The 16,868-nt window shown below is 40.5% G+C and overlaps 1 protein-coding gene across 1 annotated transcript in view; it reads left to right on the forward strand.

Annotated features, from left to right (window-relative positions):
• Nucleotides 1-16,868, forward strand: part of LOC121512402 (gamma-aminobutyric acid receptor subunit gamma-3) — a 135,591-nt gene that overhangs the window by 80,248 nt on the left and 38,475 nt on the right. Inside the window, exon 4 of the mRNA XM_041791659.1 lies at nucleotides 987-1,207. Coding sequence (XP_041647593.1) covers nucleotides 987-1,207 — 221 coding nt within the window. The remainder of the gene's footprint in view (nucleotides 1-986; nucleotides 1,208-16,868) is intronic.

Below are 16,868 nucleotides of genomic sequence, written 5' to 3' on the forward strand. Positions count from 1 at the left end.
CCGTTAAGAAAGAAGAAGAAAATCTCAGAGCAAGATTGCCCCAAATACTGTGTAAAATGTTCTTCAGTTTCAGACATTTAAATTTCACAGCTTCACCTAAAAAACATGTTTCATGCCACAATAAGCCAACCACATTTCAGCAAAAACCAGGATCAGTCTTAACTGAGAAGCTTTCTCGTATCCCTCCTCAAGTATTTGGCCCAGTCTCACAGGCAGCATTCTGCTCTGAGCTGCTGTCAATACTGGGCAAGACTGGCCTCTGCTACAGCTGTCCAAGGACGAACCATAAAGCGAGTACTCACTAAGAAAATAATAAACAGAAACTCAGTGACCACCGGCTGTTTCGACCTGGAATGGGTCAGCCATTAGGTAGTTGTCCAGAACCTCTCGTTGGCCACCCTGCCCCTGGTTCATGCTACATCATTCACTGATTGCAATATTTACCAAATGGGTTAATGTATCTGTGCATCTTTAACCTCATCCTATTACACAGCACACTATTGAATATGATTTTATATTGTATTCATTGTTCTGTATCATACCCTATTGCGTTGTATTGTGTTGTATAATTAATTAATGAAGACTTTATTATCTTTTTTCCAAACAAACACCAACAAACTTGATGTCTTTGTGTCTGACAGGAGTTTAAGTCCTTTCTGTCAAAATTTTCTCAGCTGACAATGTGTAAAGTAAAACAGCGAGTGGTTTCAGGTGGGGTCTGCGCTCCACATGCAGGCTCAGTGATCGACTAAAATGATAAAAGGATCTCGCTGGTGAATGTGATGAATGATGGAGGACATGCAGAGACATGTTGCTGAAACACATAATCCTTCTATTCAGTGTCATTTAGAGAGAAAATCAATATTGCTGAGTAGCAGGTGAAGCTCCCTCACTGAGGACACCCAGCAGATTCAGGCGAAATGAAATGGCTCAAACAGCGCTGTACACCCACTTACATGTGTATTGTTCTGTCTTTTTATCACCAGGAATATCAGATTGACATCATCTTCGCCCAGACGTGGACAGACAGCAGGCTCAGATACAACAGCACCATGAAAATATTGACTCTGAACAGCAACATGGTGGGACTTATTTGGCTGCCTGATACCATCTTCAGGAACTCAAAGAACGCTGATTCTCATTGGATTACAATGCCCAACCAGCTGCTGAGAATATGGAACGATGGGAAGATACTTTACACCCTCAGGTAAGTGCAGAAACACTCCTTTTGTCCAAATAAACCAGAGGTATTATGGTAAGCATAAGGCATACCATACTTAAGGGATGAAATGTGAAACAAATTCAAGTTTATGCAGAGTTTATGTTCTGCATAATCCCTTCACTCTTCACAAGGAGTGGACTGATGCTAGAGTCAGTGGATCAAGTACCACCATGCAGAAATGTGTCCAGGAAATGGGCTACAAGTGTTCATGGTGTAAAGCCACTCCTAAACCACAGATACTGTCATCAGCATCTCACCTGGGCTAAGGAGAAAAAACAAGGTTTAAAATCAAGGTCCCAGAGTCTGGAGGAAGATCAGAGTGGCACACTTCCTCTTCGAGCAGGATGTGGCGCCTGTCCCTGAAACTAAAACCACCAGAAACTGGTTTGGTGACCATGCTTTTACTGGTGACTCTTCTTAATCCTGCTCCTGCCTACTCCTGCTGGATTTTTGACCATTATCACCTGTTCCTTTAGTGTGGGTGCGTGCCATCCACTCCTGCCTGCACCCGCAACAGGACTGTCAAATACCACGTGCATCCTGCACAGATTCTGACAATCTGACAATCCATAACCCCTTAAATCCTGTTGTATCATTTTTGATACATACTTTAATGACACCTCTGTCAAACTTCTGACTACAATCTGATACATAATAAAAATGCCCTCAAGTGGATTATCAGTTACCAGAAACACCTAACATATCAAATGAGATACAAAATATATATATGTGAAATTTTATGGAAATTTGGATATTTTGAATTTCAGTAACAAAAAATGAGAATTTTCTGACTATAATTTGTGTTTTCAGGCTCTAATGGGTTAAATATACAGAATAAGGGTATGTTTGATTAAAGGCAATTTTAATATGTTTACTTAGCACCAGCCTGATCAAGTTTCTTCTCTGAATGAAGGAAAGCCATAGACAAAAACCCCATTGGCCATGCGTAATGATGACACGCGTGTATGACAAACCTGCTGGGAGTCTCAGATTGATTTAACTCTTTATGGCTTAGTTACAGCAATGTCAAAGTGATATTTACTGACCTTATTACACATTATTTGTCTTAAAGTCATACAGAGGTGAAATTGTTTCCTGATCTCTGGAAAGTCTTTGCGTCATAAAAACTGCAGAACAATCCATCAGCTCCCGCAGACAGTAGACTGATCTTTACTCTTCTTACGCTGTGCTATTCCAGTCCTTGTCATTAGATGCTTCACGCAGAAAGGCCAATTTGCGTGAAAAGGGGAATTTTTGTCTCCCAGATAACAGCACAATGGCTCAGCGTCTCCACGCGGTGATAGGCCAACAACACAATGAGGGGAACATTGAAGCTCTGCTGTTTGACATATTTATAAAGTTTAAGTGCATGCACTTTTTGGAGCTTTAAAAAAGCGCCACATGGCAGGTAGGTCGTGTGATGCTGCAGGCTATGAAGAGACAGACCCATATTTAAGCATGTTTCTGCAGCACTGTCAACCACAGCTGACAAAACAGCAATGATTTCTCAGTGAATAATTCTAACAGCAACATGTGACACATCTCCTGCATCATCCTGTTTAATTTGAGCATGGAGAAGTGCTTTAAAGAGAGTTTCCTTGTGGGCATGTTTCAGCAAAGTGGAGTTGTTTTCCAACTCTGTCACTTATCTTTCAACCTTGTAGCAAACTGATTGCATTCAACTCAGGTGTGACGTCATTCCCAGCTCTGGCAACCTACTTCCGAGGTAAACAGAGCGCAGCAGAAGTCCCCAAATGATAACTTAGTGCAGCACTCTGGGATTTTATCAAAAATCTGTACATAGTTATGACTTTTTCATGGTTCCAGTTTTGAAGTCTTCTGAGAGGTATTAAGGACAACTGGAGCAATGGTGTGGTGTGCTAATCGAGACAGACACACAGACACAGATACCCCAACAATTTTAGTAAGATTACCTACATACAATTGTGTTTTATTGGCTGCTATCAAAGCAACCAGAGCTTTGTTACACCGTAGCAGTGCCACAGACTGATCGCCTCCATGTGTCATTGCATTAATGCATTCATTTTTGCTAAAGGAGCCCCAACCAAGTCCCTTAAACACCTGTAATGTTGTTGTCCACAAGGCTTTTCCAGGTCAAGTACAAAGCTGCTCAGCTCTTCCCGCCCCTGCAGCTTACCTTTTGTTTTGAAAAGAGGACTCTGTTCATTAAAACCTGCAGTCCATGTGGTTAATTTTTTAAACAATATACTAATGCTTTGGTTTCACTGATGAATATCAAACACTCAGGTCGAAAAGTTGTTAAAAGTGCCTTCCTGGTTAGCACTGCATTTTCTATGTGGTTTACACAGAACCCTCTTGCTTCACTCTCAAGAACTTTTGGTAAAAAGTTTGAAGATCTATAGTTTTTCAAAGCTTTGATATGTTTACTATTGATCACTGAAACACCAAAGATTGTGTTGTTATAAAACCTGGAACCAAAAAGTATGAAATAACTGAAAATCTTCATAAATGCTGCCTCTAGTGAAGGAGCGCTTATTTGTTACACTGTTACACTGCATTTCTTGCAGGTCACTTACAGTTGATGAATGGTTTTATTTATGGGATATAATGAGGTATATTTTTTAAACAACAAACTCTTACCTTTAATGAACTTCTCTGAGCTGTGTCCAGTCACAGCATCCCTCAGGAATCTCTTTTGTTGGTGAACACACCAATCAGTTCCTACTTTTTCCACACTTCTGCCTTCTCGATCACTAAGAAAATTATGCAAAATAATTTGTGATGCAAACCTTCACTAAAAAGAGCAATGCAGAGGCAATTATCCCTGTGATTATCAATAGTAAGTGCAAATTGGCTGCTTGAGCCTTAAGACCAAATTACCTCGTGCCCCAGAGCTCTCTTTGTAATTGGAGCACTCGACATTAATTTGAACGGCTCCTTCAGTAATCAGCAGCTCTACGGTGTCCTCCATGTCCTTGACACTGTCCTTATGTCGAGAGATATTTCCACATTTTTAATAGATCGCTGAAAGACTTTTATATCTTTTAAATCATTTTCTTAGGGATTTTATTATGGACACAGACGTTTTTCCTGAACCAGGTATAACTTGCTGTTAATTATGTGCATCTTCTTAGAAAGCATTCATTCAAAGCGTGGACTCGTATCATCTCATTTCTTTGATGTTCAGTGTAGAACTCAGTCCAATCTGACTTATGTCAGATTTTCCTCCTCCTAATATTATACAATCATTCAAGTTAAGGCTTGGTTTTTGGTCTGTGCTTATACAAAAGGTGAATTTCAGAGATCACGCCCTGACTTTGTGAGTTGTCTCCCACTTTTCATGTCATGAGATTCATCTTAACAATGTATAAACTAAAAACAAACATTTCTTTGTGACCTACCGTCAAACCTTAGACTGTAGAAAGAATTAGACAAAGCCTGTGTGCATCAGCTGTTTGATTACAATACTCAGACCCAAACAGTGTTTGAAGCCAGTCTGTGGCAGCTTCCGTATTGAAATCGCTGTCTCAACCAAACTTTGGATCAACCTAGCAGCAGACAAGAGCCTGCCCACTGAACTCGATTTCCTGTCAGCTAAGCTATCACTAAAGCCAGCCTTCTGATGGTAGCGTCTGCCTGGCAAGCTATCTGTCAATCAAATTAGATGCACCAATCAGTGCGCAGTGAGGTTTCTAAATATCCTAAATATAATCGAAACGATTGTGGTATGTGGTACAAAAATCAGCAAATGAAGCGTGCCTTGAAAACTCCCTCAACAGTTTTTTTTCCCAGTGTCTCTTCTCTTGTTACTGAGAACAAATCCAAAGAAAATGTAAAAAATGTTCATGTTTTACTGTGACTTCTTGTAGGCTCCTGCAGTCAATCACAGTGTTAAAACCAGACTTAAGAAAACTAGAATAGAAGACTACATTGAATATTTAAAATAAAATAAAAAATAAAAATAAAAACAAAAAACAACCCAAGTAACTCCACGGAAGTGTCTTTTTTGGGTCACTTTAGTCATGGGGTGGAGACACGGTGAGGCAAAGCATTGGCTTCGCTACATGTGGACTGTCTAGGCAGAAGCATTGCCTGCTGGTGCCAACAGATGCACTGACAGTCTCACCCATGTTGTCACAACACGACTGAAAGTCATGGCAGAGGATGAATATTCCTCTATTCCTCCCAGCATTGTGAGTATCCTCGCTACAATTCGCTGTCTTTCTCTCTGTTATGCTCCAACTCGTCTCCTCGACCGAGCATGCGTCTTTCAAACTCTATGAACTCCAAAACTTTGAATAGAAACACACCCACAAATGCTGCTGGGATTGAAGTTACTCATGTCCGCCATCTCCTGGTGTGAAGTGGTAACAGCGCAGAGCTCCGCCATTAGCCCTATCTTCCAATAGTAAGGAATCCTTTAAATAAAATTCCTGGATCCAGACGGTGATCCGGATCAATCCCAAAATCTAATCAGTTCTTCCTGATGCCATTTCTGACATTTCATGAAAATTTCATGAAAATCTGTCCATGACTTTTTGAGTTATGTTGCTAACAAACTAACAAACTAACAAACCCACCCATACACATAACCTCCTTGGCAGAGGTAATAACAGAAAGGCCTTAAATGTTTCAAACATTTCCAGCCTTCTCATTTTAAAAAACTATGGAACATATTTGTCTTTAAGAAAGGGAAAAGATTCAGACATCTGATATTAGTCAGCCCAGCCACTGCTCTGGCACTGCTCCTGGTCTGTCCTATTTCACTTTTCAGTGTGAGAACTAAGGCTGTACGTGGCTATTGGACCACAGTATAAGCACATAAATCTCAAGTTTTTGTTGTGTAAAAATGTTTCAGTGACACAGGGAATGCTGACATGAGACTAGCACTGTTAAAGAGAAGGATGCATTCAGTCTGAGCAGAGGAAGGAATGAAACATAACCTCCCCTAGAGATAAAGATTTATCCTTGGAGGGGGAGACTTCAGAAGCAGAGGGCGGGAAATCACCTCCATCCCTGCCGACAATTCGCACCCTGGCTCTGGCTAAATAAAACGAAAAAGAGCAATTTGACTTGAGTGGTGATGACATGCTGTTAACAGAGGATATGAAGGAATGCCATGGACACAGAGATCTGCTGTTGTCATGAGTGGGACTTCACTTCCTTAGTTCCATGAAATTCCATTCCTTACCGAACTCCTGTGATTTATGGACCTTTTGAAACTTTCAGGAGACAGACCACGACCAGAAGAGTTGAATGGATATTTGTCATCCAAATCAGTTTATTGCTTAAGCTTCAGTCAACCAGAATTGAAGCAGCTAAACTGTTTTTCCTTTTTTTCTTTAAATGACAGTAAAGAATCTATCTATCCATCCATCCATGTAAAACTGAAGCCTTTAGTCCTCACACACTTACTGGGAAAGTGACTGGAGTTTTTAAGTGCCTAGAGTGTGGACACTGAAGTTGGGAATCTGAGCCTTGTGTGAGACGGAGAGGCAGTGTCAAATTCTTTTCAGTGACAAGCATTACAAATGATAAATGTGCTCGTACAGCCAGAAATAACTGGTGCACCAACAAAACACAAGTGCAGCTATGCTCTGGAGAAAGCTGTTGTCATATCTGATACATGGTTAGCTTTCTGATTCAATATCTCCAACAGGTGCATGGTGGGAAATAATACTGACAAGAATCCAGCTATAGTCTTCTCAAGGGACTTTGCAAACATAAGCTTTTGTCTATACATTGCCTATAAAAGTCTCCACTCCCTTGGATGTTATAGCTAACCATTTGGCTTTTTTGACAAAAAAAGAAATACAATAAACGCCTCTTTAAGTTCAAAGTAAAAACAGATTTATACAAAGTATTGTCAATTAAACAAAAAATGTAATGTAAACTAAGTGACTGCGTAAAAACCCCCCTTTAAAGAGGCTGACCTAATTCAACAGAGGTCCAGCCAACTGGTGCGTGTTGTCTCACAATCGGTCAAACAGGGATCACCTAAGTGCAGTGAATGTGTCTCAAGTGATTGTAGTAAGACACCTGTGTCTGGAAGGTCCAGTCGCTGGTTCAGCAGTATTCCTGACTACCATTACACCATGAAGACAAAAGAACACTCCAAAAAAACTCAAAGAAAAGGTTACTGACCCCCCCCCCCCCCACCCCCCCGAGTTCAGCTAAATCTATCATGAAGAAATGGAAGGAATATGGCACATGTTTAAATCTGCTTGGATCAGTTCATCTTCACAAACTGAGTGAGCATGCAAGAAGGAGACTAGTGAGAGAGGCAACCAAAACACCTATGATGGAATTACAAGCTTCAGCAGCTGAGATGCCTGGGTTCATCAGTCAACGTTTTATGGGGAGAGTGGCAAAGAGAAAGCCAAACTCATCCAGACTAGAGTCTGCCAAAGACTTTTCAGAGTCTCCATGGCAAAGTGGAAGAAAGTTCTTTAGTATGATGAGACCAAAATGGTGCTTTTTGGCTGTCAGACAAGACATTATGTTTGCCGGACAAAAAACTGCACATCACCACAAACACACCCTCCCCACTGTGGCAGCATCATGCTGTAGGGATGCTTCTCGGCAGCAGGCTCTGGAAGGCTTGTAAAGGTAGAGGGTAAAATGAATGTGACAAAATATTGAAAGATCCTAAAGGACAATGTAATTCAATCTGCAAGAGAACTACGGCTTGAAAGAAGATTTATTTTCCAGCGAGACAATGACCCAAAGCATACCGTGAAAGCTACACAGAAATGCTTTAAAGACAACAAGGTGAATGTTCCGGAGTGGCTGGGTCAAAGCTCAGACCTCAATCCAATAGAGAATATGTGTCTGGGCTTGAAAAGGAATGTTCATCCCAGACCCCTATGCAACCTAAAGGAGCTTGGCCAGTCTTGCAAAAAAAAAAAAAAAAAAAAAAGAATGGAGTAAAAATTCAGTGCCCAGATGTGCAAGCCTGATTGAGACCTGTCCACACAGACTCGGTGCTGTGATTGCAGCCAAAGGTGACTCGACTAAACACTGACTTGAAGGGGGTGAATGCGCAGGTCACAACTTGTCCATGAAAGCGTTTTGTAGTTGTTGGATTGTGCAGCTGGTATATCGGTCCCCCCAGATCTAGAAACAGCTTGCACTGACAACTAAAGGAAACGAACCTATTACTAAGACTATAGGAATTATGGCAATGGGCGAATTTACCAAAATGTTGAAGTATCCCTTTAAGCACTGACTTTTATTTTTGTTTGCCTTCCTTTGCCAAAGATATTGATACAGACCTGAAGAAAAATGACAATCTGAAACTACTCACACTTTTCAATGAAACTAGCAGCATTTTTATGAACAAGTCACAAACAAAACTTGATTTTGCTTCTCGCTCTTCTGCCGATATTCAGTATTCAGGAGTGTGCAAACTTTGAGGAGTAATATCCGTTGATGGCATGAGAGAAAGACAATGAAATGTCATGGGGTATTAATTGTGCACTGGCCTGGCTGCAGTAAACAGAGATGACATTTTGTGATATCCATGCTTCTCCCACATGCATGGTATTGTCCCAATTCCATGCTTTAATGAGGTTTAAAGATCATATCAGAATAACATTACAAAGTTTTCTTTCCACTTTCTTCTCGTTTTCTCACCCTTTAATGAACATTAAAGAGATAACTTAACTTTATACAAGAGTCTTTTTCCTTTATCTTTGTCTTTAGTGCCAACTTTCTGTTTACAAGATGAAAAGTGCATCATATTTTACAGGCTGTTGTTTTCTTCTCAGCTGTATATTCATGATACAACATAATGTTGATTCATTAAAGCATCAGACTGATTTTCCAGCTAATGTCTCTGTTTCATCATGTTTAAAAATGTCATGGCAGCCTTAATGTTTCCTGTAGCCTCCTCTCTTCTTGCTAAGATAATAGATGTTACATCTTTTAACTGATTTATAATTGGAGGTCATCAGAAAATCAGCTGCATAATTACCACCTCCGGTTTATGTATTCTTAAGGGACGGTCGGCCTTTAGCTGCATCACAGACACATTTCCACTGAAGTCAAACATTATAATAACAGTGAGCTTTTTCATACGATGATAAATTAATGAATCATCATGTGGGTAGAAATCAGAGGCAATAGAAAGTCAACAAACCGCTGTTAAAATTTCTTATTTTTGTGATCTAAACAAATGATGCTAAGATATATAAATTCAGAACTTTTTACACCTTTATGCAACAGTTTACAGTTCAGCTGAAATACAGCCAAAATCTTTTCAGTGGAATCAATAAAAGTTGAAAATAACAAAAACCTGGACAATTAAATATGCACACCTCTGGAATAATATTTTAAGTGTTTTAAGCAAGTGTTGTATTTGGAAAAGGAAAAGCTATTTCAACTCAAGTGACAATGAAGTGCTGTTTACTTTGGATATAAAGGTTGTGCTGTTTTAAGACCTGGAGTACACAGAGGAATAACTTCTGTCGATGGGAACTCAGCAGGAAGGAAAAGAGAGAGAGGGGACAGATCCTGAGTGGTATAGGTGTGTACTACTGTAAGCCCATTTCCATGAACACTGGAGCTACTGCTGCCATGAGTGGAACACTGGAACCCTTCTTCAGGACATTTCTGATCAGAAGGATAGTGGCTTGCATATGTCTGCAGCCTGCATCACTACCCATCCAGAGTCCCCTGCCATACTGAAAGCTGGTGTTTTACTGGCCTTCTTCAGCATAATGAAGATAAATTGGATAAACCAATTGCTATAAACTAACCTAACACAAAAAATAAATAAATAAGTGGTTGGTAGATATTCCCTTGTCTTAATGTTTCTTGGCAATAAATCTTATACTGCTGGAAAGCCTGCTTATTTCCCTTTTAAATGGTGTCACATTTGTAAGGAACATGCATTTGTGGGATGAGTAGCAGAGCCGAGTATGCAGGTTAGGCCCAAAATTTGCCAAATCGCCCATGCCAATGCCAAACAGCTTATTCTGCCATTGACTGGCCACTTTTTTTGTTAGATTGGATGATTGAAGTCTAAAGAAACAAGAACAAATTAGCAATTTAGCAATTTAACATACAGGAGCCTCAGCCACCAGCCTGGTCACACACTGCTATGAGATGGTATCCCATTCAACCAGACTTTGTTACAAGTCAGTGAATGTGGTTGTGTTGGTCTCTCTAGCACAAACAGCACACCCAAGCTTATCCCATGAGTGTTCAATGGGGTTGAGGTCAGGACTGCTGGCAGGCCATTCCATCCTCTCCACTCCCAAACTCTGGAGGTAGTCTCTGATAAACACCCATTTGTGGGGGTGAGGGTTGTCATCTTGGAGGATAGAGTTCAGCCCCAGACTGGAGATATTGGATTGCCACTGGCTGCAAAATCTGAACTTGATATCTCTCTGTACTGTGATTGCCTCCAATGATGACAAGCCTTGTTCCTCCAGTGAGTGAGATGGCACCCCACACCATCACACCGCCTCCACCAAACGATGTCACTGTATCGGTGCAGCAATCAACATAGTTTTCTCCACGTTTTCTCCACAATTTTGACTCTATGATCATCTGCCTTGGGCAGAATCTGAACTCCTTGACACTGGTGCAAACAGGCATGGCGGTAAAAAGGCAGTCATGGCAAGCCTACTGGCAGCCCTAAGATAACAGAGATGGGCTGCATGCAGTCTGTTCCAGAATGTCTGGGCAGAGAGCTGTCGGCCATATTGTCCTGCAGTAGACTGCAAATCTGTAGTAGACAGCCTACATTTCCTAAGTGCTGCCAGGGTGTCTTTGGGTGTCATGTTCTTGGGACACCCACTTCACGGCCTGTTTCTGACATCCCCAGTTTTTATATGGTTATATGGAACTTGGCCTTCAGTTTGGAGATGGTACAAGGGCTCACTCCAAATGATGCCGTGACACAGTTTTGTGGTACACCAGCTTGAAGTTGCCCTATCCAGATCAGTCAAACGTTGCATGCTGATTCTTGGAGAAGATACCGACTGATCACTGAAGGGCCCCTATGCTCTTGGTGGCCTGCTACAGTGGTCAGGCAGAGGTACCATAAGCTTTAAACAAGAATCAGCAGCAACAGCAGAATAAGCTGTTTTGCATTTGCAGAGAAGATTTGGCAGATTTTTCATTGGTGCAACCCCCATACTCAGCTCTGCTGCTCATCCCACAAATGCATGCTCCTTACAAATGTTGCACCGTTTTAAAGGGAAATAAACAGGCTTTCTAATGGTGCAGATGAATTGCCAGGAAGCATTGTTAAATGTTATAGAAATTTTTTGTTCTAAATTTAGATGAGTTACAGTTGTTCACATTACTATTACCTTATGAAAAGATTGTGTTGGCTGTTGAAGTAGAACTGAGATGAAACAACTTGTGTTAGTTTGTTGTTAAAGTCGCTGACATGTCATGATAGTGGTATTTCTTTTGTTATGTATTATATTACTCGGTTTCCCTAGCTCTTATTGTTTCAACCGTGTTTCCTTTTCTTTGTGTGTTTTTTTAGTAATTCCCAGTTTAATTTTCTAGTGTCATTTTATTCCTTCCCTCTTGTTTCCTCTATTATTTTGATGTTTTCCTTCCTTGTGTTTGATTTCTGCTTTTCTTCATACTCTTGTGTTTTTCCCTCCATGTTGACTCTAAATAGGTTCACCTGTGTCTCCTCTGTCACACCTGAGTCCATTCACTCCCAGTGTATTTAGTTTCTGTGTCTCCCCGTCCTTTGAGAGTTTGTTGTGAGTCTCCCAGTGCTCTCTCATATCTTTCTTGTGTTTAGTGTGCTTTTGATTTTTCTGCTTTTGTGTTTCTGACATTTGGACTTTTTGAGAGAAGCTTTTTGTTTAAGATTTTTGCTTTTTGTTTTAAAGTACTCCTGTATTGCATTTGCATTTGGGCCCCCTTTTGTTAATTTCTCATATTTCCACATGACAAAGCCAACAGCTGATCAGATATGCTGAGGCGGAAGAACACATAGCCAAAGGCTGCATCGTAAAATAATTCCTAACACTGATGCTTTCTATGTGAGATACGAAATGCTTCAAAATTTTCAAATTTAATGTACAGTTGTGGTAGGGTTGTTTTTAGCCTATTTTTACCTTAACCTCCTGAAATGTTACCTTTTGTTTTGAATATATTTCTATTTTCTCACACTTATTTGGGATAAAACCTGGTAAGTTTAAAAGCTCAGCCTTGGCTTTGAACTGAAGTAGTTTTGACCACCAACACTCCTGAGGGTCATGTTCCTACAGAAATAAAAACACTGAATAGTTTTTGAGAAGGTGCTTTGGGTGTGTGTTGGTCAGTTGTTGGGGGTCTTCAGACAGTCAGAAATGTTGTCAGTCATTGAGAGAGTATGAGGGCTAATTTTTCTTGTTTTAGTGACAAATCCAAAGGACTTTTTAAGGCTCTGAAGTTCCCAGTGATTCCAAAGAAGTTACCAAACATTTCTGTGAAAATTCTTGAACATATAGCTTACATTCTCCCATAAAGAGTATCCCAAAAATTCTTCAAGTATTCCCCAAGTGTTTAAGTGAAACTTCATCATAAAACCCAAGCATTCCATAAAACTCGCCAAAATGTTGAAGTTAAATCCTTTTCAAATTTCTGAGCAAATTTATAAATACATCCCCAAATTTACATACATCCCAAAAAGTTCTATAAGAGTTACAGAAAAGTTTCCATGAACGTTCTTATAAATTTCAACCACACCCCACCCATATCCCCACACAAATACTCACCAATGTACAAATGGATTTCTCAAGTGTACTTGAAAATACTATAAATTTCCCCAAAAATTCCAATCATATTTACCAAATTTATGAAAAAATACCCCAAAATTTCCAAATTCCTCCAAACTTCCAAACAAATCTTCCTGATTCCCACAAAAAAAAGGAAATTTCCCCCAAAACTACCAATGAAACTTCAAAATATACAAACATATCCCAAATATTTCAATGAAAATTGATAGACTGTGACTGACTGGTGACCAGTCCAGGGTTTACCCTGCCTCTCACCCAATGACAGCTAGGCTCAAGCCCCCCCCATGACCCCCAGACCCCAGTCTGTAGCAAATAAATGGATGGACATTCTAGGTGATTATCAAAAAAATTCTAATAGTAGAAATGACTGTTATGTTTTAGGAAAGCCCAGCTGTATTGTCTTTGTATGTAGATGCAAGGACTTGGGAGGTAATAGACTCACTCAATCATTTGGAGCACCTGTGCCCATCTGTAGCCTCCTTTCTGGTGCCCCTAGCAAAGGGGTTGAACTTTGTGTATGTGTGAACCATTACATCCAACATAAATCTAACACAGAATTTAACTAGAAAAGCACTCAGAGAGCGCAGACCTCCGCCATTAGCTCTATCTCCCTATAGTGAAGAATCCTTTAAAAACATTCCTGGGTCCAGACGGTGATCTGGATCACTCCCAAAATCTAATCAGTTCTTCCTTATGCCATTTCTGACATTTCCTGTAAATTTCATGAAAATCTGTTCATGAAAATCTGTTCATGACATTTTGAGTTATGTTACTAACAAACGAACAAACCCACCCGATCACATAACCTCCTTGGCGGAGGTAATAAAAAGAACATCATATCAGTCATAATAGTCAAACATGGTGGTGGCAGTGTGATGGTCTGGGGCAGCTTTGCTGCTTCGGGACCTGAACCGCTTGTAATTGATGGAACCATGAATTCTGCTCTCTACCAGAAAATCCTGATGAGAATGCCTGGCCATCAGTTTGTGACCTCAAGCTCAAGCACACTTGGGTTATGCAGCAGTATGATGACATGAAAAACACCAGGAAGTCCACCTCTGAATGGCTGAGAGAGACCCAACTGCAGTCAAGATGGCCGACATGGGCTTGGCTTTACATCCAATCCATGCCGGAAGTCTCAAGCGGAAGTTTCTTCTTCGTGTTGGACTCAGCTGCCAGTGTTCGTCAGTCTTTTTCACGCGTAAGCTTAAACCTTGGTGCTGGATCTCAAATATATCACCTTCCCCACTGCCTTACCCTGAACCTAACCACTCGGGTTTTAATGCCTAAACCTAACCTTAGACGTACGGACTTGCGGTTGAGACTTCTGGTATGGACTGGATGTATGTCGGCCATCTCGTCCACAGCAAGGTACTCTTGGAATGGTTTGAAATAAGAAAATGAAGGTTTTGGAGTGACCTAGTCAAAGTCCAGACTTAAGTCTGATTGAGATGCCTTGGCATGACCCTCAACAGGCTGTTCATGCTCGTAAAGAGTTGCAGTTGTTTGCGCCAAGAGTGGCACAACCAGGAGTTAGGTTTAGTGGGTAATCACTTTTTTGCATAGGGCCAGGTAGGTTTGCATGGCTTTTTTCCCTAATAAATTATAATTTAAAAACTGAATTTTGTTTTTACTCTGGTTGTTTGATGATCTGAAGCATCGAAGTGTGAAGGATATGCAGAAAATAAGAAATCAGGAAGAGGAGGAATACTTTTTCAGGGCACTGTATGTGGCTTCTGGTGTTTCTGCAGCCAACTTCAGGTGGATACTTGAGGAACCACAGCTTTTTGCACTTTATTTTTCAACAGTGGTTGCTGCTTGGTGAAAACCTTTGTGTAGCTTGCTTTGAACCACCCCCTCCTTCCTTTTTTATTTACAGAGAGAACACTGTGTACAGTAGGTTTCTTTTTTTATTGCACACTTAGATCTGAACCACTGGCAGACCATGAGGAGGTATCCACTGACTCCATGAAACATGAGGTTTACTGTATTTGAATCATAAACTAAACCTTAAAGCATCTTTCCATGATAACCATTTTGACAACAATGTTAAGTGTGTGTTGGCAAGGTCTAAAAATGTTGATTAAATGTCCTCCTTTTCAAAATATTTTTAGGAAATATAGAAGTGCACTAACCTGCATTATTATTAGGGCCCGAGCACTTAGGATGCGAGGACCCTGTTGAAATCCAGATTATTATTGGAATTTTGAGTATCTGAACATGCACGAAAACTCATTAAAATTGGCATGGTCATGTGGCCTGCTGGAAATTTTGATATATTTTACAGGTCCCCAAAATGAGTGTGGGAAATTGGCTCAATAGCGCCCCCTAAACTCATGAAAAAACACAGCCCCTGGACACTGTTCCACCTACAGGAATGAAATTCAGAGCACACATTCAGCTTCTTCATATGCACAAAAAGTCTCTTATCATCAAGGTGAACTCCCAACAGGAAGTCCACCATTTTGAAAAAATGTGTGAAACTATGCCATTTCCTGTGGTCCTAGGATTAACTTGTCTGACAGTGTTCATCAGAACGATGTGAAATTTGCAAACTTTTTTAATGACAAAGGAAATTTCTCATAACTCAGCTGTAAATAGTCCTAAGTGAATGGTATTATTCATGTATAATGAGGGTCCAGACCCCAACACACTTATGTGGTAATATTATTACAGATCACAGTGCCTCCTAGTGGTGACAGGAAATATCATGTTTTTACTTTCAGAGGTATATCTCCTAATGTTTTGATTATTTCCTCATCAAATATGCTGGGTAAACCCTTAAGACATTAGTCTAGATGTGTAGCAAAATTAGTGAGTCTTCGTCAGAGGGTGTAGATGTGCCGGCACGGCGAAATTCAGTTTGGGTTTGATGCTTCACCATAAAATTTCAAATTGCTATAACTCAGCTGTTTTTTAGCATATCTCAATAAAATTTCATGTGCACAACAATAGTTCCATCCTGAACACATCTGCATTTGAAATTTTGGATCCAGCTGCAGCGCCTCCTACTGGTAATAGAAAGTTACTGCTTCTCTATAATTAGCCATGATGCCTATATAGGTGATCAAATCCCACTCAGATTTGCTGAGAAACATCCAGAGACCTTCACCTTGCACTGCTATGAAGATCACGACTTTATGTCCAACACTGTGACCATGGGGTTTTTTTGATCGCCATGAAACAGGAAGTCATTTAGTAGTGGTAAAAAGGATGATACATCCATAAAACTTGGTTCATAAAATTCTTAGTGCATGAACAAGCTCATTAATATAAATTTGGTCTTTGGGTGTGGCTTAATGGCTCAGTGGCACCCCCTAGAAAAATTGCCCTGGCAGCAAGTTCAACCTAGGATTTTGAAAATGGGAAGGTCTATGTATCTTGCCAGGACCTACAAAAAAGCCTCTTGGACCCATATTGCAAAGTCGACAAGAAGACCGCCATTTTGATTTTTTGTAACAACATTGGTCAACCCTAGCCATTTCCAGGTGTTCTTCCAGATGTTTCTCCTCTGAAGGCATTCTTCTGATTGACCTCAAAACTAAGTTGTCTGCTAGAAGAGACAGTTGTGAAGAAAACTTCTGAGTGTTACAACCCAGGCTCAGGGGAAGCAACATAAGGGAGTAGAAAACCGATCAGAGTTTAACAAAGGCCTTTTATTTACAAAACTGAGATTTAACAATGAAATTATAATGGTGGCTGAAACAACATGGCTGGTCTGGCTGCAGGCTGAGAGAGAGTGAGGAGAAGTGCTTCTTGGGCTTTAGTAGACTCCCCACAGGTGCAGGTGATGAGATCTTGATAGTGTATGTTGAGCAGAGCCATTTCATGAAGTCAGCATACGGAGGCCACGAAGTGCCACAGAGGACCAGGAACAAATCACCCAGAGTGCCTCAAAGAAAATAAAC

The sequence above is a fragment of the Cheilinus undulatus genome, linkage group 7 (genome assembly GCF_018320785.1).
Source record: "Cheilinus undulatus linkage group 7, ASM1832078v1, whole genome shotgun sequence".
Classification (NCBI taxonomy): Eukaryota; Metazoa; Chordata; class Actinopteri; order Labriformes; family Labridae; genus Cheilinus; species Cheilinus undulatus.